Source organism: Perissodus microlepis, chromosome 10 (assembly GCF_051167445.1).
Source record: "Perissodus microlepis isolate ML-2025 ecotype Zambia chromosome 10, ASM5116744v1, whole genome shotgun sequence".
Classification (NCBI taxonomy): domain Eukaryota; kingdom Metazoa; phylum Chordata; class Actinopteri; order Cichliformes; family Cichlidae; genus Perissodus; species Perissodus microlepis.
In genome coordinates, this window is record NC_140470.1 from 16,211,963 (window position 1) to 16,231,603 (window position 19,641).

The 19,641-nt window shown below is 40.4% G+C and overlaps 1 protein-coding gene across 2 annotated transcripts in view; it reads right to left on the minus strand.

Annotated features, from left to right (window-relative positions):
• fat3b (FAT atypical cadherin 3b) overlaps nucleotides 1–19,641 on the minus strand; it is a 69,339-nt gene that overhangs the window by 12,146 nt on the left and 37,552 nt on the right. For both annotated transcript variants that reach the window (XM_084942449.1, XM_084942450.1), the window contains 24 exons: nucleotides 19,201–19,308; nucleotides 18,931–19,114; nucleotides 17,235–17,455; nucleotides 16,161–16,613; nucleotides 15,824–15,958; nucleotides 15,315–15,708; nucleotides 14,256–14,452; nucleotides 12,347–12,500; nucleotides 12,031–12,264; nucleotides 11,690–11,868; nucleotides 10,533–10,746; nucleotides 10,216–10,430; nucleotides 9,432–9,569; nucleotides 9,084–9,227; nucleotides 8,809–9,006; nucleotides 8,355–8,632; nucleotides 7,688–8,250; nucleotides 7,246–7,377; nucleotides 6,975–7,132; nucleotides 5,856–6,387; nucleotides 5,491–5,644; nucleotides 3,948–4,104; nucleotides 1,925–2,317; nucleotides 634–889 (listed from right to left, as the gene is read on the minus strand). In XM_084942449.1, the coding sequence (XP_084798575.1) occupies nucleotides 634–889; nucleotides 1,925–2,317; nucleotides 3,948–4,104; nucleotides 5,491–5,644; nucleotides 5,856–6,387; nucleotides 6,975–7,132; nucleotides 7,246–7,377; nucleotides 7,688–8,250; nucleotides 8,355–8,632; nucleotides 8,809–9,006; nucleotides 9,084–9,227; nucleotides 9,432–9,569; nucleotides 10,216–10,430; nucleotides 10,533–10,746; nucleotides 11,690–11,868; nucleotides 12,031–12,264; nucleotides 12,347–12,500; nucleotides 14,256–14,452; nucleotides 15,315–15,708; nucleotides 15,824–15,958; nucleotides 16,161–16,613; nucleotides 17,235–17,455; nucleotides 18,931–19,114; nucleotides 19,201–19,308 (5,791 nt within the window). The remainder of the gene's footprint in view (nucleotides 1–633; nucleotides 890–1,924; nucleotides 2,318–3,947; nucleotides 4,105–5,490; nucleotides 5,645–5,855; nucleotides 6,388–6,974; nucleotides 7,133–7,245; nucleotides 7,378–7,687; nucleotides 8,251–8,354; nucleotides 8,633–8,808; nucleotides 9,007–9,083; nucleotides 9,228–9,431; nucleotides 9,570–10,215; nucleotides 10,431–10,532; nucleotides 10,747–11,689; nucleotides 11,869–12,030; nucleotides 12,265–12,346; nucleotides 12,501–14,255; nucleotides 14,453–15,314; nucleotides 15,709–15,823; nucleotides 15,959–16,160; nucleotides 16,614–17,234; nucleotides 17,456–18,930; nucleotides 19,115–19,200; nucleotides 19,309–19,641) is intronic.

A 19,641-nucleotide genomic window follows, 5' to 3' on the forward strand; every position in this document is an offset into this window, starting at 1 on the left:
TCAGACGGATGCTGAATTACAATGACATTCTTCTCTCCTTCGGTTTGGTGCCTGTACAGCTGACAAAGGTAGGTGTGAAGCAAATTTAAGGAAAAATAAAAAGAGGGAAACTTGACAGAGAAGTTGGGTGACTTTGTGTGGAAGTGTTCCAACTACTTTGATTTTAACTGAACTTTCTTTCTTGCTTTTTTTTTTTTTTTTTTTTTTGCAAAAGTAGGACAAGAACATAGGACATCAGTTCTGGCTGATTACCCTGACCAGTCAAACAAGTGCCCACAAGATCCAAGAGAGTTATCCTGATACAAGTGGACATAATTGCCAATTTCAGCAGTGTAACAGAAAGTCCTATTACCCATTATTGCTCCTAGGAAATAAATAAGAAAACTGAAATGATAGCAAAATAAAAATATTACTTTTTAAGCACTCTTGCTTACTCTGGGCCATTTTCTTTGATGTGTGTGATCAAAAGGCATAGAGCACTGTGAAATGAGCTCTCTCAGTGAAGATGGTGGTATTGGTGTAACACAATGTGTTCATGGCCTGTGTACTCTTTGCCTTTTTGATCAGGTTAGAAGCTGTGTGCGCACATGCGTGTGTGTGTGTGTGTTTGCAGGCAGACTGTTGCAGTCTTACCCTGTGGACTGTTATCTCTCTGTGTTCTCTCCAGCTCAAAAGCTCTCTGCCCCCACTCCTCCTCTCTCTCATCTCTAGCCCTCTCCAGCTCTTTCTCCCTCATTTCTTCGCCTTCCCAGGACACTTTGTGGGCCGGGCTATGCTCTGAGCGGCAAGCAGATGCTGAAGGGAGATTGGGTGCCACACTGCACACTGCGACGCCCCGCCTATTGGCCATACCTCGGACATTAGACATGTCTGAGAGGAAGCTGCTAATCTGCAGAGACACAAGAAAATACCCAGAAAGTTCGGGTAAGGGCAAGCCAGGTAGTTACTATTCAGAAACTCGAAATACAAACAAATTTATACAGGATTTCATGCGTTATTACAAAACAAATCATTATTTCATTCTTTGTTCAATTACACGCACAATCAGAAACATACATAAATTATCAAATGATTGCTTTTTGTAAAAACAATACAATATTTTGCACTGGCGTACGACCTTTCTGTTTTATATTTCCAACAATTCCAATTGATTTTCTGATACCATTAATTGTTTTTCTTAATTATTGCCATGAAAGAAGAACTGGGTCATCACCCTATCTGAAGGGCCACACACATGATGAAGTCGCTGCTGTGAAGCTTATTTTAGCTCATCACATGCAGAATTGACTACAAAGAAGACATGAACATGATTATTAAATGTGAGCAGACTTTCTGTATCCTGTAAGCTGATTATCTACATAATAGAGCGAATGTGCTGGGAACATTACTACTTTTTAATCTACCTATATCGCCCCTGTGTTATATTTGATATCAAAACCTAGTTCCTGCCATAAAAACACAGTTTTTATAGTTGAGCTGTGTGTGGAGCCCATGTATTCTTTCTCCAGCACACTGTGGCTGTTTTTGAAAAATAGGACTAATATAAGAAATAATATTCTTTCTTTTAAATTATAATATAAATTCAGATAAATTAAGGAAGTGCAGCATTATCAAAAGGGACTGATGAGCTGGGAGATATGATGCTCCACAAATATTGAAATTGTCATATAAAGTGGATATTACTTTGGATGCTCATTGTTATAGTTTGATATTAAAACTTAAATACTCTTATTTTAAAGCATATAATTCCTGCTTAGCAACCATATTATTCATGTGTTTTCCTAAATGGTCTGACCAACTATTTTTTAGATATTAGCAGTATGAACATATTCAGATATTTAACTTTGTCACAATTTTGTCTTTTCCGCAGCATTTACTATAAAGCAGACACATAAATATCATAATTAAAACAAGCTATGCACACCTGACTGCCTTCACTGGAAGTGGTCCTGTCACCACTGAGTCCTCCTGGTAGAGGGGAGTGGGCAGTTGGGCGCACCATGACCTGGGGAGGGCCCACACTGCTGCCTCCCACCTCACCATAGGTGCTTGTGGTTGCTGGTGAGCCTGATACACGAATGGCTTTAAACTCAATCCCTTCTGCTCCCATGCCAGTCTTGTGCAGCATGTAGCTAGTTTCTGTGGAGATAGCCGAGATGCCCATCCCAGTCTGAATACCGGGGCCTGGATCTGAGTCTTTCCTGAATTTGATTTTTTTCCTAAAGACGATGAAGAGTATGAGGAGGAAAATGATGACAAACGCAAGGACTCCAATGCCAATTATCTCTCCTGGTCCAACGTAAGACAGAGGCTCAGCCTGCACAACAAGAAAAGTAAAATTATTAAAATATTATAATATTATAATAATTTTTTCTAGTTGAATAACGAGCAGTTAAGTGTCAGAAAAACTCTAAGGTCATCAGTAAATACACAGATAAAAAGTTGAAAGAAGAACAAGCTTAGAAATAATTCAATAACACTTCATAAAAAAGGTCTTTGTTGTCAGATGATTAACATGAACATGAAGTGCTTTTTCCAGCACCAAAAGAATTGCCAAAACATACAGTGCTGTGCAAAAGTCAGTTCTTTAGATTGTTCAAAAGTTGTCTTCTCTTGAGCGTTCTGTAGGTCTTTGAAACATTTCCTTTAGATACGAGCTTTCACTCCTTTCAGATCAAGTCCTTGTCCCTGACCATTTTCAGAGGAATGTTTTTTTTTCTTAAGCCACTTAACACTCACCTGTGAATCATTCAAGCATAAAAAAAGACACCTTAATCAAAGGATGAACTAGCGCCCTGCCCACATATAACAGAAAACCGAGCAAAGAATCAATTTGAAATTAAATTTTAGGCATTTTTTACTAGCATCCTATTATAAAAACACATCGTTTGTTCCCAGTCGTTCAGTCCAACAACAGAAAATGCAGAGTAACAAAGTTTGACAGATATAAAATTCTGTTTTTGCACCAAAAAGCAGATTCCCAGAGAGCTATTAGCCAAAAAATAGGCATATCTTGGCATGGTGTATATATATTTGAGGAAGCTGGACAAGTGAATGACAAAAGAATACATATCTACAACAGTATCTGAAAGTCATGTCGTTAAGAAATAGGAAAAATTCACAGGACCTGACAGGAACATAGTGAAGTTAGTTTACCCCCCAAATGTTTAATACTATCAAAGGGGGCTCATATTAAACCTCCAAACAATTTCTAAATGTTTGTTATTACTCTAAACATGAGATTAATAAGAATCTCATCGCTACATCTGAGACGCTAATTAGCAAGCATCTTTTGAGTATTGAAGTAAATGAAATTTTGGTATCGGGAAAATTCATCATCTAAAGCTGGGTATATTTACAACCCTTATGCACTCACTACTCCAAAAGATTATGAGCACATTTTATGGTCTTCCAATTTGGAGGGAGTGATTGAGCTCACAGCTTTTTTGTTTTAATGCAATGCGTGATGAATAAGTTTCAGCAATAAAATTATACATTATCTCTAATGCAAACACTCAATTAAAAAGAAAAACAAACAAACAAAGAACAAAGTTAACATACATTAGTTGTAAAAGAAGCTTAGTAGATTTTGTCAACTCTGCTGCAGTTCTCCAGGGATTAATGTGCCACATTAATTAGGTTTGCAGTCTCAGTATAAGGTATATGGCACAATAAATTCAAGAGCATAACAACTTCAAATAGAAACAGCAATTCAGGCATTACTACACTCTCATTTATCTGCTGTGGGAACAAAGATACCATGCTGGTGAATAAGCCTTCCAGGGGGCTGCTGTAAACTCAAAATTCTCAATTTCACTGTGTATGCCAAGTCCAATTAGGTGCGAGCTGAATGCACAAAAAACAATTCGAGGAGTTTTCTCGATTATTTTTTCATTTATTCTGCAACATCTACAAAAATCCAATTCCAAGCGTCGCTCATACGCTACCTGTGTGTCATCCCCAGGATCACCAGGCGTCAGATCATCGCAAAGCTGACCCTCGTACCCTTCTGAACAGTTACAGTAGAATGACCCAAATGTGTTCACGCACTCTCCTCCATTTCCGCACGCTTCCTGGTCACACTCGTTGACGTCGTCGTCACATCTGTGGCAGCAAAAACGAGTAAGTAAAGCTGCTATGGGGGGCCGCAGTGAATATGATGTTATCAAAGTTAAGAAAAAGGAAGAATGCAAAGGTGAGAGTGAGCTAAAACATTTAAAACTTTTTAGAGAATGTTTCTTTTCCCAAATGCTGGGAAGATTCCCTATTATTTACATTTAGACGGTTCTGATTTAAAGAATTATGCATGAATGCAAAAAACATGAACACACACTCCCACTGAAGAAGCAAATTCCAGCTGAACATCATAAAAGTAATTTTACTGCAGACACATACATGCTCATCTCAGCTTGTCATTTCAAGCATGGTGTCCTGCTGTGCAGCGGATGGAAGATACATGCAATTCTCTTTTCAATTATTTTCTCTTTGATGGGATTTTCAAAACATTTTGCAAGTCTGACGGAAGAAGAATTTTGCAGAAAGCTTCATGGCAGAACTTTCCAAAGTTTTGCTTTTAAATGATAAAAGTGCAGGTCACAGCTTAGTCATTAATTATACACACTATACTCATTAAGGCCTGGATGTGCTGGCCAGTGATATCCTCTCATTATTATTTTAAACGATGAATACTTTATCCCATAATTAAAAAAGTTAATGAAGTTGTCTCACATTAGTTTTATTAACCTATGAAATAGATGAGTAATAATGAGAAAATGTCAAGTTTTCTGGCTTTTTCAATAACAAAATTCTATATTGTATTTTTTATTGTAATGTAATGCATATATTTTAGTGCTGGAAGAAAAAAACAACAACAACTCCACAATCAACTGAATTCAACAGCTATTTGTTTGGTTTCAATCTGTGTTTAACATTAATTATTAATGATATAAACAATCTGGTGCCTGAAAAAACAATAACATTTTTTCCATAGTTTTATTAGTGTAAGGATAATTGAATTTAAATTAATCAAATGAATTTTTAAAATCCAAGTCAAAAGCATAAAAAAGCCAAAAACAAAACAAAAAAATTCCTCTGTGGGGGAAAAGTGCCCTCTGCTGGTGGCTCTGTGGAACAGCCGCATGAGCAGAGAGGTTATTTCAAAGGTAATTACTAAGCTGTAATTAAGAAGACAGCTAGAGAATGATTATGGGCTTTTCAACTAAAATTATGCAGTATTAAATTAGAACCACTAACCCCCCCCAATAACAACTAATGTGGGCTAATGAATGGGATTTTGAGTCCAGCACATGCTCTTTCATGTTTTCACTGAGAGGGAGGGAGATACAGACGTTGAGTATCTTAATAATCAGCACCGTACGGCTCTCATTGTTTACATACTTTCTAAACAGGACACAGCATTTGTCAACACTGCTGTTACAGCCGGTTATTAAGGCTAGAAAGTGTGAGCGATTCCAGGCTATTATATCTTACATAAGTCCCCCGAGTCCAGTAGGGCAGCTACAGAGGAATGCGCTGCCTACAGGCTTGCAGTCTCCACCATTCTGGCAGGGGTTTGGCATGCAGGATGTCAGTTCAATTTCACAGCGCCCCCCAGTGAATCCAACACTGCAAGTGCACATAAAACCTGTGGAAGAGATATTTTATGTCTGAAAATTATAATTAATATCAACTATTGTGCATAATTTGAATAAATGATAATGATCAATGATACAACAACAAGTTATCAAAATAAAATGATTAAAAACTGTAAAAACAGAGTAAAAACAAAGTAATGAATGTGTCCCACAGCAAGGCACATACACATGATCATTTTTTTTGTATATATATACACACACCTCCAGAGGGAAGGCTACTGCAGATTGCTCCGTTGAGGCAGGGCTGACTGACGCATGGATCTGGATAAAGCACGCAGCCCAGTTTGACCTCGCTGAGCCCTGCTATCTCAGCATAACGGCTCCTTTTATTCTGGAGCGGCAGCTCATTTCCGTTCAGCATCAGCGAGCCCAGGCACCCCTGGAAGCCGTCCTGAGCTCTCGGAGGCCCCCTTACGCCACGCTCTGCAAGCCCTGGCCCTCCCTGGCTCCTCCCTGACCCAGGGCCTGGCCTCTCACCTTGCCCATTTAGTGGCCTGACTTGGGCCCCAAAGAAAAATGATGAATCTGGTGCCAAAGGCCAAAGACGAACCGGGGCTCTGGCTGCCCGGCGGCGTTCCACATAGCTGTCATCCAATGACAGGAGAGTGTAGTTCATAGTCAGCTCCAAAGTGACTGCATGCCACAGGCCATCATTTATCGGTCTGCCAGAGATACCCATAATGCCAAGGGTGTTGTCACAGTCCAACTGAAACCAGAGTCGACCGCCTTCAATCTGTGGAAGGAAAGAAAAGTGTTGGAACTAAATAATTTGTAGTGCCTCAATAATGCTATGCTTTTTATTAATAATAAGTGTTATAAAGTTATATAGTGTAGTATTAAGTGGACACAGCCCTGAAAAATAAAGGCATGAGACCATGTGTCCTTGGGGAGTAGAAAGCTGTAGACTCTCACTCACGCTTGCCTGGGAAAATGTAGATAAGAGGGGACCATCTCTAGTGGAAGTTACTGAGACACTGTTGTTTAGACTAGAGTTAGAGAGCTTCTGTAATAAAACTGTTAGTGGCACACCACCATTTTGAGATCCGCAGCAGCGTGTCATGCAGGACGCGTCTCCCTTCTAGAAGTAATAAAGTGTTAAATGGTCTACTGAGCAGTGTTTTGTCTTCCATCGGATGCCTCTGAGGAATCAAAAGAACTCAGTGAAGTGTGATATTATATAACAAAAAGTTATATCTTCTGAATAATACCTGATGATGTTTTTTAAAAAACATATACTGAGAAACATGTTTCCTTCTAACAGGAAATGAGCAGCTAGTGTTTTGCATGACCCCCAAAAAAGCATAGCCCTGTAACCTGTACCTTAAGCATGGTGCAGGGGTTAACCCGTGTGAACATAATGACTCCTCTTCTCTGAAGTGTTCTGATCCTGAGGCCGAGCTTCATCTCTCCACTCTGGCCACTCGCTGTCACTCTGTACTTGATGTAGCTGTTTCCAGAGAAACTCAGCGAGGTCTGGCCTGCACATTTGTAACACACAGAGAAGCGGGAAAAGTTTCAGGTTACACTAAACCTCATCAAGCTAAATCAGAAAGACAGAAGTTATACAAACTGCAGGCATGCCAAAACACACCTGCACAGTCATCTAGTCTCTCGGGCTGACACTGGCAGACAGATGGCGCAGTAGGACCAGAACGCACACACTGCATATCAGCTGGACAGGACTGACCTTCACAGAGCTCCACAGGGGTGGGGCATGTCCCCCCTGTTTGGAAAGGGGTAGAAATATAAATATTACTTGTCATCATGTGAAAAGCCTTCAGATTTACATTATTCTTTCATTAATTTATTTATATTTACATGCATAATATATGCCTCTGTAGTTTTTGTATTTTCTTTTTTATAGAATGCAAAATGTATACTACATAAGCAAAAATTCTGCATGTTTTCATTCAGATATTTCAGGATTTTACTGATTTTTATATGAAAACTATCAACCAATGCCGTTCATGAACTGATGATACGTGTTTGTGACACTGACTCTGTGAAGGTTCAAAAATGAGTGTAGTACAAACCGGGACAGGTGCAGGTCTCTTTGCGGCTGAACGTAGGCGACACCAAGCTGACCCTCTCTGTGCTGTAGGTGACAGGCGAGCTCCCGTCCATCACAAGTGTGTTTTCACACACTCTATCCCCACACTCCAGCTCGCCAGAACAAGTGCTGCTCACCACCACAGCCCCAGCTAGCACACCTCGAATCTGACCCTGCGCTTCCCCCTCCTCCAGCTTTGCAGACAGCTCTTGCTGGGAGTAGAACACACCCATGCGTCCACTGCCCGGCGTCTCTGGCCTCTCCATGGCTAGAAGCAGGTCCACATCCGATGTCCCCATCACTGGCTGTACACCGAGTATGTGAAGAGGATCCTGCTGCCCTGGTGACCACTTCCATCCACCTAGTCCCCGTAACGTTAGCTTAATTTGGCTAAGGTAGCGACTAAGTAAGTCCTCTGGGGACAGCAAGTTGAAACGTAGGGTCAGAGCGCTACGCAGCATGACATCTGTCACTTGTTCGACCTGGATGGAAACGTCAGCTATCACAGCAAAACGTCCATCGCTCACTGTAGCGTTCATCTGGTACCTGAGAAAAGGCAAGAAAACATACTGAATTGTTACACCAAAAAGTTTTCTTTTTTTCATATCAGTGTTTTGTTTTCCTGTGTGTTTGTGTGGTCTAGCGTTCACCTGCCAGGTTCCAGGCCTGGCAGCGCTACAATGCTGCCATCTTGTCTGTTGACCTTAAACATGCTCTTGGACTGAGGCTTCTGGGTAAATGACAAAACGTCACTCAGGTCACGGTCAGTTGCAGAGATCCGACCGATCGGGCCACCTGGAAAGGTATCCGTGACCATGACGATGAAGATCTCCAGAGGGGAGACAGTCGGCTTGTACTGACTGTTCCCAATGACCCTCAGAAATACCCAGGAAGAGGAGGAGAGACTAGGCTTGCCAGAATCAGTTGCCTGAGAGAGACAAAGTTATAAAAAAAGTTATAATGACACTTAACAGCAAAGAAAGTTCTACAGTAATAATAAGGTCTTGCTTTAGTGGGTTGAATTTACACTGGTGTTAAAGTTCTCCATAAAAGAAAAGTCTTCATATTAAATAGGATACTTTTTAAAACCCAAAAGTTCCTAACCTGGATTTCAAGAGTGAATTCTCTGGGGGCTTCAGGGCCAAATACACGGTTAGACCTCAGAGTCCCAGTCTGGTCCAAGGAGAAGAAGTTTCCCTCATTTCCTGACTTGATCCGAAACTCAAAGGGTGGACCATTTTTAGGGGAGTCTCTGTCGCTGACTGATAACTGGAGCAGGGTGGTGCCAGCAGCTTGGTTTAGCTGGAAGTAAGAAAGTGAAGTTGAGACAACATTGAACTAATAATATAAATATAGACAGCAAACACGCTCAAACTTACCTGTATGACCACCGTGGAATTGGGAGGATTGAAAACTGGGGGGTTATCGTTAACGTCAGAGATATCGATGTTGATTGTGACTGTGGAGGACATCGCAGGAGAGCCACTGTCAAACGCCTGTACCGACAAAGAGTACCTGGACACCTAGGCGGTGAAGAAGAGAATGTGATTGCCATATCTGTATGTACATCAGGCAGTGTGGCAAGCACTCTTATGCTCGCATAATGTGATATTTCATTGAGCGTTGACCTTGATGGGACCTGGTATTTTCTGTCCTGACTGTGCTCACGAACCAGAAAATTACAATTGATTGTTTATGAGATTTTGTACTTAAACATGCATCCTTACAAGTTCTCTGTCAAGCTTCTTGTTGACTTTGAGAAGTCCTGCTACAGGGTCAATCCAGAAGTGGTTGTTTCGGTCACCTTTCAGGATAGAGTAGGTGATACGCCCATTCACTTGGCTATCCAGATCTTCAGCCACTACCTAAAAAACAGACACCCGGAGGGAAAGAAAATGGCCTGATTTCCTTGGGGTCAAATACAAACTGGCTAAAGACCAAAGAGAATGAAGGGATGACAACATTGACTTTAAACCTGAAAATAGTCAGGATTAGATTGACATCAACATGATCAATGTATTAACATTAATAAAAAACAAAATAAAGTCGAATAAAGTATTCCATCTATCCATTCTCTTCCACTCATCCAATTCAGGGTTTTTTACACTCAAATTAGTTTCAGGACCACGGACAGCACATGAGGTTGCCACGCCCTAACACTTAACTGTTTTTAGTGGCGGATATGCAGAAACTCAGCAGTGTGCACTTTGACAATACGTGAGATATAGATCACAGATACACAAGATTAATCCACAAAATCTAAAATATGGTGGTACTGTTAACAGCACCAGTTGAAGAGCATAGAAATTTGATTTTCAGATTTCCCCTTGAAGTTATTTAAGTTGTCTTAATACAAGAATGCTATAGAAGGTGATGTCAAAATGTTGTCACACAATTTACAGTCCTACATCAGAGCCTATCAATTACTAAAGCCTGTTTTAAATATAACTAGTCTCTATTGGAGTGATAGGCTATTTTGCCCCATTTAGTAAATCTGGCCTTAAATCTTACCCTTGTAACTGTCTGCCCAACAGATGCATCCTCGCTGACCAGCAAATTGTAGATGTCCTGACTGAAGGCTGGAGCGTTGTCATTGACATCCATAAGTTCAATGGTTACCATTGTAGCTGTGCTAAGAGGAGGGTTGCCATTGTCCCAGGCCTCAATGGTGAGATAATAGTCCTTACACACCTCAAAGTCCAAATCATCAGCCACTGAAATAGAACCTTAACACACATATCAGTAGATATTCATTTTTTTTTTTAAATTCCCTGCCTTTAAATTTCACACTAACATGGCACAAGCCACACACAGAGATATCTACTCACCCCATTTCCTGTCTATGGTGAACTTTCCTAACTCATTACCCGACCGGATGTTGTATGTGATCTCAGCATTAGGTCCGATGTCAGCGCTTGTTGCCAGGACTCGCACCACCTCGGTTCCCACGGCTACATCCTCGGGGACAGTTACAGCATAGTCTCTTCTCTGGAAGACTGGAGCATTGTCATTCACATCCAGCACTAAAATGGTCAAATAAACCTGAGGAAGACACACAAGACTGTAAAACAGCACCTAACCACTTTACTGCACTGCTTCCAGCACCGATAGTTCAGTTTCACCACAAGGCAGAAGGGACCACAAGCGCATACAGAAGTTGTACAGAAAAATATGCTTTAGTAATAAAATAGGAAGCTGAGGCAAAAACCAACTAAAATCTGTGCCTGCTATAGGGTGAGAGAGTTTGGTGGCTACTACATGAATGCTATTTTGACTCTATAGAATACAGAGTCACAAGTTCCACCTACTTAATACAGGACACCACTAATCCTATTACTGTAGTTTTGCTTTTATATCATTGTGGCTATGACAATCATCTACTACAAGTAACAGAACAACAACTACTCCTCTCTATATTTGTAATGAAAGTGACACCTACTCCTAAAAATAATGCCATTCCCAGCATTTATGGTCAGTGAATGAGCAAAATTAAAGTTTTCTTCTAAAATAAAACAAAGTTTACTTTTAAATAGCCGCTGTGAGACACAACACAGTTGCAGATTTTCCACATATCTGTTTTCCAACTTTTCTGCACCGCTTCTCTCTGTAACTGCGTCGTTTTTTCTGTTCCACACGGTTCACATGACTACGAGCGATCTTAATTAAAATCTAATTGGGGATTTACATAATCTCTTCAAGGATCATGTGTTATTCACCTGATTTTTTTCAGAAAAACAAGATTATGTTACCCAAAAAACATAAATGCTGCAAACACTGTTATAAATGTTAGTTTTGTTCAAAAGTGCATTTTTATTATTTATTATTTTATTTAGTCTTTCAATTATTCATTCATTTCAGAACAAGTGGCTTTTTTGTATCAGGAGCATCAGGGCGTAAATATTTCCTACAGTAATGTTTGGTAGACTTAACATTGATTGTAGACACAATCAATACTGAATCTGGGTCACTTGGACTACCCACCAACCTGTGAGGAGAGCGCCCCCTGTTGTCCAGCTCGATCAGTAGCCTCCACACGAACACGATAGGAGTCCTGGCTCTCTCTGTCCAAAGACTTCTCCAGAACTACTACTCCAGTTACCGGGTCGATGGAGAAGAACCCATTCACTGAGTCCACCAGAGAATACAGCACTGTACGGTTGAGACCTGGAAAAAACACATTCATACTAACTGTTCACAATATATTACATCTTGGCTCATAATCTTGCTCGGACACTCAAACAGTACATTATTTTTAAATAATTTGAAGCTTAAAACTTTCTGAATTCATCATCGCTGCCTGACATTACTTATCTAACAGCAGCTTACCTTCATCTGGGTCGCTGGCTTGTAGACGGGTGAGCAAAGCCTTAGGCGAAGCATTCTCGTACACACTCGCCAGGTAATGAGTGGATGAGAAGACGGGGGCATTGTCATTCACATCTAACACTTTGAGAAAAATATCAGAGCGACAGAACAGGCCTCCCCCGTCAGTTGCCTGGGCGATGAGTTTGTAGCTGGGGGCCAATTCCCGGTCCATCACAATGGCTGTACGCAACTCACCTAAGGGCATAAATGGGGAGGTATAAAAAGAGATTTTGTTTGTTTTTGTTACAAACCCTTGAAATTAAATATTTAAATGTACCGGTGTTTGCATCCATGTAGAAATCTTCAACCCCAATGCCAAACAGTGAATACTGGATCTCAGCACTGGAGCCTGAGTCAGCATCTGTTGCACCCACTCTTAGAATGCCCTTGTTAATGGGAATGTCCTCAGGAAAAGAGGTGCTATACACGGCCTGTGATAACACAAAAGCATATGCAGAAATTAAAGTGCACAGTAATAGTAAAACTAACCATTCTAGTTAAAAAATGCATCTGTCTAATAAATTAAAAATACATCCAACTACTGGGCACTTGATCCATTATTCCAGCTAATAGAACAGGGTCAGCTAAGTTCCCTTTTATCACCCAGTGTCCATTTCTGCCAGTGACTGACTGGAGAAATGGAGCTTAGTGGCCTCACAATTTCATCAAACACGGACCAGCAGCGGCAACGGCAATTTAGCACACCCCACCCTGCTCAGTTGGCTCTGCTGAATCTTCTAACGTTCAGATTTAAAATTTATAAAGGTGAAACACCTAGTAACTAGTCAAAGGTTTGAAAAATGCCAAGAATTTGTTTTATATCATCTTTGCATTTTTGTTTGTTGAACAAAATAAAAATTCAAAGCATTAAATTGGGGATTTTCTAATATTTATAGCCTGATTAATCACTTAACAAAAAAAAAAAGAAAGGAGCAAGCACCAGCTAAGAGTTTGAAATCGTTACTACTAGAAAAACGCCATTACTATTACTACTACTACTAATCTTCCTATGAAAAAAAAACATTAGAAAAGATGCCCAAACAGCAGTTAGAGTTCATTCTGTGGCAATGTGAGTGTCATTTTGATCCAGTTGTTGCTGTCGCCATGTAACGTCAGACTAATCACTTTGTAGTTATAGTGTTGGCTCCTGCGAGAAGGGGGAAAAAAGACTATCAGAGGAGAACAGGGAGCATTTCAAGGAGTTTAGAGTTTTGAGGGAAAAAGAAAGTTTCTCAACTAATTGTGTGAAACTGAAGAACTGCAGAATTTTACTAAATGAAAGGAGAGCCCCCAGAAGACTTCACAGTCCAATTATTCTCTCATTTCATAAAGATTTTCCTCTCCTAGATTGTCTTTTTGAGGCTAACTCTAAATGTAGGGTGAATGTTGGAGTTGGAAGGTAGGAAATAGCACAAGGGACTCAACTTAATTGGCTTTATCATGATTACTGTCTTTTATTTGTGTAAATTCTCAAACTTGTGTAATTCAAAGAGAACCATTCATCCGTTTAGCACGTTATTAGATTAAGACTGCATTATGCACTCCATAAAAGCACTATGGAAAAGTCAGTTTATACATAAATTACAACACTTGGCCTGAAATATAAAACAAAGACAATTTGGCTGAATTCATTTGCAGCGAGTTAGAACTTCGATGCACTTTAGAACAAAGTATCAATATTTGAAGTGAGCAAATCCAGTTTTACTCGTGAAGCCACAGACTTTTCTTTACTAAGTCATGAATATGCAGATTTGAACATTATTCAACACAGCTGAATTTTCAGAGCTAAGCCAGCGTTAAGATTACCCAAAAGAAAGTTCATCATTGGGGGAACTGGGAATCTCCACTAATCTTGACACTCTCATTGGGATTGAAAAAGAAAACAATTTAAATGAGACTTAAAATGATTAAAAATTCCTTCTTTGATAAACAGCTTTTGTTTTCCCCATTCAGTCCACAAACACAATGCCCTAACTTACCTTTTCAATAACAAGCATATATGACTGCATGCATGGTCACAAACAATGCATTCTCTCTGTTTATAGACAGAAAATTAACTGGAATATGGAGACAAACAGCCGATAGAGCCATTTACTCTGCAATGCTCTATACATTCCACAAGCTCCTCTCGGTTTGTTTACTTATATTTTCATTTTGCACACTTTCCATTTGTCTTTATCCCTGACCTGGTTGCAGATGGGTCTGTTGTCATTTGCATCCATGACTGTAACCTCCACTGAGGTGTGAGCGACATAAAGGCCATCGCTGGCAGTGATGTTGAGCAGGTACCAGTCCTGCTGCTCGCGATCCAGCAGACCACTCACATAAACCTTCCACTCCCCCTGCACAAGGGCCAGGCCAAACACTCCTCGTGGATTTCCCCCTGGAGATCATACAGATGAGAATTAAAGCGCTGACACTAAAAAGTGAAGAAAGGAGTGAAGATGTATTGTATTAAATGTAAACAAACTGCGAGTCATTACTCATTCGCAAGATGAATGAGAACAAGATTCTCTCCAACCGCACATAAAAAATGATGCAGGCACCCTTTGGTGCAATCAATAACTATCTTCATAATGTAAACCAGACGGGTAGGGCAGCGGCCGTGGCCCTTCAAAGTTTAAAAGTTTGACCTTTTATGACACTTTCACTCGGCCGATCTGTATTTTTTAAATGCCAGAAAACAAGGACAAAATACATCATCCGCAATCATTAACACACAGTGTGTTGTGAATGGACGTGCTCTTACTCATGATCAAGGTCAGAGTTTTTCTGGAGAGGCCAAGCAATGCTCTTTATTATTTTCATTTTTTTTTAAAAGCGCAAACGCATAAAGTAATAGGTAAGGCTGTGAAAGAGAATGATCAATTCATCAAGTGCATTTCATTAGAAGCACCTGCCTGATAATTCTATCCATCAGCCACGAGCCCGTCCCAGCTGTCATAGTGCAAAAACTTCTTTTTTCTTCACATGAGTGTAGATTAAGGTTTTCTACAAAGCATTTTTGTTTCAGAGTATAATGGGCACTTTGTAATATTAAAATGAAAAAAAAAATACAAGTTAAAGGAAAGCTGTGTTTGGCATATCAGTTCAAATTAATTTATAACTTGACCTTTGGAACAGAAACCATGTTAGACCAATAAATGATTTTGATGCAGCACAGTCTCATCTCATTGCAAGACGAAGAGTTACTGCAGCACAGAGTGCGCGGGACAGCATTCTGTTAGTTGTCTCAGTGTCCTCACCAGTGATGCAAAAGCTGACGAGGTGGTTTTGATCCGTGCCATCTCGATCTTTGGTTTTCAGAACGGCCACCACTTCACCGAGGGGATCGCTCTCCTTTACGGCACCTCGGTACAGCTCCCTCTCAAACAGTGGCGGGTTGTCATTGACGTCTGACACAGTGATGGTCACCACTGTGGTGGAGGAGAGAGGCAGTAACTCGGCCAGATCAGACGCTACTACTTCAAAGCTGTAGCTGGAGCAGGCCTCGTGGTCCATCTGACTCACTGTGGTGATCCAACCTGTTTTACTGTCAATGGCAAAGACAGAAGTGGTAGACACAGGCCCGGAGAAGGAGCTGGCATCCCTTGTCAAGTCTAGATTGTAGGTGAGCAGAGGACCAAGGCTGTAGGTTACCTGCAATTCAAATAAAGGATACATAGCAGCACCTGTAGCTCTCTGAATTTAGAAAAATGCTTGTTTTAAAGTATCACAAACATATGATTCACAGTTTAACCTGACTGTCACACACCTGCCCATTAGAGCCCCAGTCTGGATCAAGAGCACGCACTTGGACCACTCTGGTCCCCACAGGCATCCCCTCCATCACCGTGGCTACATAGGTGCTGGTCTCAAACAGCGGCTTGTTGTCATTGACATCCAGAATCTATAAAACAATAAATCTGCTTCAGCTGAACAAAGTCTAAATGAAAAGACAGCACAATTACCCCCTTCTTACTATTTTAATTAATTTATCACATAAATCTGCAATTATTTCATAAAATCCATAATTGCATATGCACATTTCCCTATTCAACTGAAAAACAGAAAGCAAATGCTATCCTTCTGCAGTGCATTGTGGTACCAACCTTAACCTCCAGATCTACAGTGGAGACTGACTCAATCAGGTCTCGTCTTGTTGTTGCTGCAACTTTAAAGCGGAAGATGCTGACCTCTTCATAGTCTAGCGGTTTCACCAGACGGATGAGACCAGTCTCCTTCTCCACCAGGAAGGTCCCCTCCTGGTTGCTGTCAAGCGTCTCCCCTGCGATTGCACTAAAGAACCCGGTCTGTCCAGCACCCATGTACACAGACCCCAGGGCGGTTCCTACCGCTGTGTCCTCAGGGATGGTGAAGGAGTACTGAGGCTGGCTGAACGAGGGAACGAATGCATCTGGAGGGACTACGTGGATGAAGGCGGACACCAGGGAGTGCTTAGCCGGAGAACCACCATCTGTGGCTTTGACAAAGAAGGACAGCACAGTGCCCTGGAGGTGGTCCACTGTGCTTTTAGTCATCATCCAGCCACTGTCTGGCTCCACCTGAACACCAGCAAAATCACAAGGCTATTTAAATCAGCTTTTGGGAGTTTTTTTTTAAACTGTTGACATTTGTAGTTATGTGTTTAATTCCAAACCACGAGAGTTTTTGCTATTTTATATCATTTTGATTAACATTAATAAAATACAAGGAGAACGTCACGGTTTTATGCGCACAAACTGAACCGCAATGCCCTTCAAGCTTCACCGCGACATACAGTGTTTATAAGTTGCAGCTATATTCCTTTAATCCCATGGTGTTTCGATTTATTTATAGCCCACATTTATTTAAATTTAATTGTATTTTCAAAATTGACCAAAGCATCAACCCTAATGCAACATCATTTTGATTAGATGATTAAAAATACATAATCTACAGCAAACAGATGGCTTTTAATCCCCTGAAGTGGGAACGGAGGGTCATGTGAAAACATTCCTTAATTGAAAATCAAGTTTACCGCTAACAGAGTTTGTGCTTTAATGAGTTTTAAATCAATTTGTTGCAGTTTGCATGTGGTTGCATTTTTATGTGATTTTATGTGTTGCATAGATATTAATTCACGGGATAACTTTTCTTTTTACAAAGGGCAGTCAAAAAGAAGTTGAAAAGCAACATGCACTGACCTCCAGAACATCGACCAGAGATAGGCGTGCCTCACTGTAAAGTGAGTATGTGATCCTTCCATTAGACCCAGCATCTGGGTCAGTGGCCTGGATCTGAGTGACAAGAGAACCTTTGGCAACATTTGCTTTAATGCTCATACGATACTCCACTGCTCTGAACCGGGGGGCGTTGTCATTCTCATCTGCAAGAACCACCCGTACCGTGCAAAATGATGCACGGCCTGGAAAATAAAAACAGACATACATTTAATATGCACGAATGATACAGATTAGCGCTGGGTATTGTCACTGATTTCTATAGCTGATTTAATTCTGATTCACAAGGTCCCAATTCGATTTGATTTGATTCAATTTTGACTCAGACAGTCAGAAATATTAAAATATTCTGCGGTAGTTTAAAAAACGAACATTACAGTTACAGAGGTTTTATTAGAGACATTTAAGTGTTTTCCAATTTGGCAAATTATTTTTTAAATTTCTTCAATATTGAACAGCAGAAATGAGGCTTTCTTGTCGGAGGTTATTTTTAAAAAAAAAACAAAACAAAACACAACAACAACAAAAAAACAGCGGGCGACAGCGCTGAACACAATGGTAGACTGGTGTGCAATAAGCAAGCAAATAATGCAGAAAACAGAGATTTAAGATGGGAAACTGTTGTTGAAGTACACTGAGAGAGTGAAAGAGCTCTGCAGGAAGTGTGATTTCATCAAAACTGCCAAAGCAAGAGGGAATTCATGACGATGTTTATCAAATGTGAAGCGTAGTTTTGATCTTCTTTTGCTGCTGGTTCAATGTATTTTGTTCGGAGAGTGAGGAAACCCGCAGCTTCGGAACCTGTGAGATGTCGGCTTTCAGTAGTTTCTGTTTACATCTTTTTGCGGTATCCGTTTACTTGCTCTCATTTGTTGTTTTAACTGTTTGGCGGTTGCTGGAATAGTTTATATATATATTTAAAAATCGATTTAGGATTAATGAATCGATGCACAACAGGGAAAAAGTCTATGCACCTTCAACGCAACATGCTAACGCATGGTTAGTATGGACGTTCCCGAAAGTGAATGATGGCATTTAGTTTACCAAAGTAAACTGCAGGGGCAGCCCCGCAAAGAAAACGCTAATGAAGGAAATTTGCCCAAGGCTAAAGCTATCCAGATGTCAGAGGCCAGCAGCCTCAGTATGAGCAATAGAAGCATCAATGCAGTTACCAGGAAAGTTGTGAAGACAAGTGAAAAAGAGGAAAGGGTTGATTTCCTGTTATTTATAATTCCTGTAATTATAAAAATGCTGGGAAATGATGATGTATGTAACCAACTTTTGTTATATAAATCTATTGCACCTGCTTTTTTTTGGTGAAGGCCAAGTAAAGGTGGGTGTACAGCAGCTCAATTTCAGTCAATTATTTATAACTCTTTCCAGCAGCAGAGCTCTTTATTTTCAGTTATTTCATCGAGAGCAGTTTGGGGTGAAACTGTAAAGTTAAATAACTTAAATAAACTTTTTAAACTTAAAAATATTTTGTGTTGAAGAAAAGTTGATTTTTATTTTTATATGCTCTCAGTTATTGTTATTAGAAAGAAAATTTGGTCATGCGGAGAAATAAAACAGGAAAATGAAATTTGCCAAGAAAATTGCAATCGGAGAATCTCTACTTATATTAGCTGATTTGAAGATGGCTTTTTAGGGAAACAGTTACCTCCACCATCCAGGGCCATCACAGTTAGCACCATGTCCTTGTTGAAAGGGTTTTCTCGGTCTAATTTCTGAACAGTGGAAATGACCCCATCTGCATCAATGGTGAACTGAGTTTTCCCCAGGTCGTTGATGAACGAGTAGGTGATCTGTCCGTACAGTCCAGAGTCCTCATCTGTTGCGCGGACCTGTATGTCCACACAGAAATTCATCAATATTCCTCATTGTGTTATTTCGTATTCATTAATTCAGTGCACTGAAAAAGTGAAATTACCTGAATGACCTTTGACCCTTCCGGTGCATTTTCCTGGACCTCAGCCAAGTAGAACCTCTGGCTAAATACTGGGCTGTATAGGTTAGCTCCCAGGACACGTACAATCACCTGTGAATCACCATCGCAACATCACTCCATCATCATTATCCTCACTGTCTGCTGACATGTTGCTGTTGCCATCCCAACAAAACATCACCAGCTGATTTGTCAAACACGATCAAATCAAAAAGGCAAAGCAGTAGTAAGAACACCAGGGATGTGAACAATTAGTTACTGATTTGAATTACACACGAGCCACAGATACTGACACCTCCGTGAAGAACTGCTGCACACATATTTCATGCATGTCAGAAGAAGAACTTTAAGAATGGGGTGATGTGTTATTGCAACAGAAATGTGTGATATATGACCCAAACCCCCCTCAAATCTCCCATTTGTAAT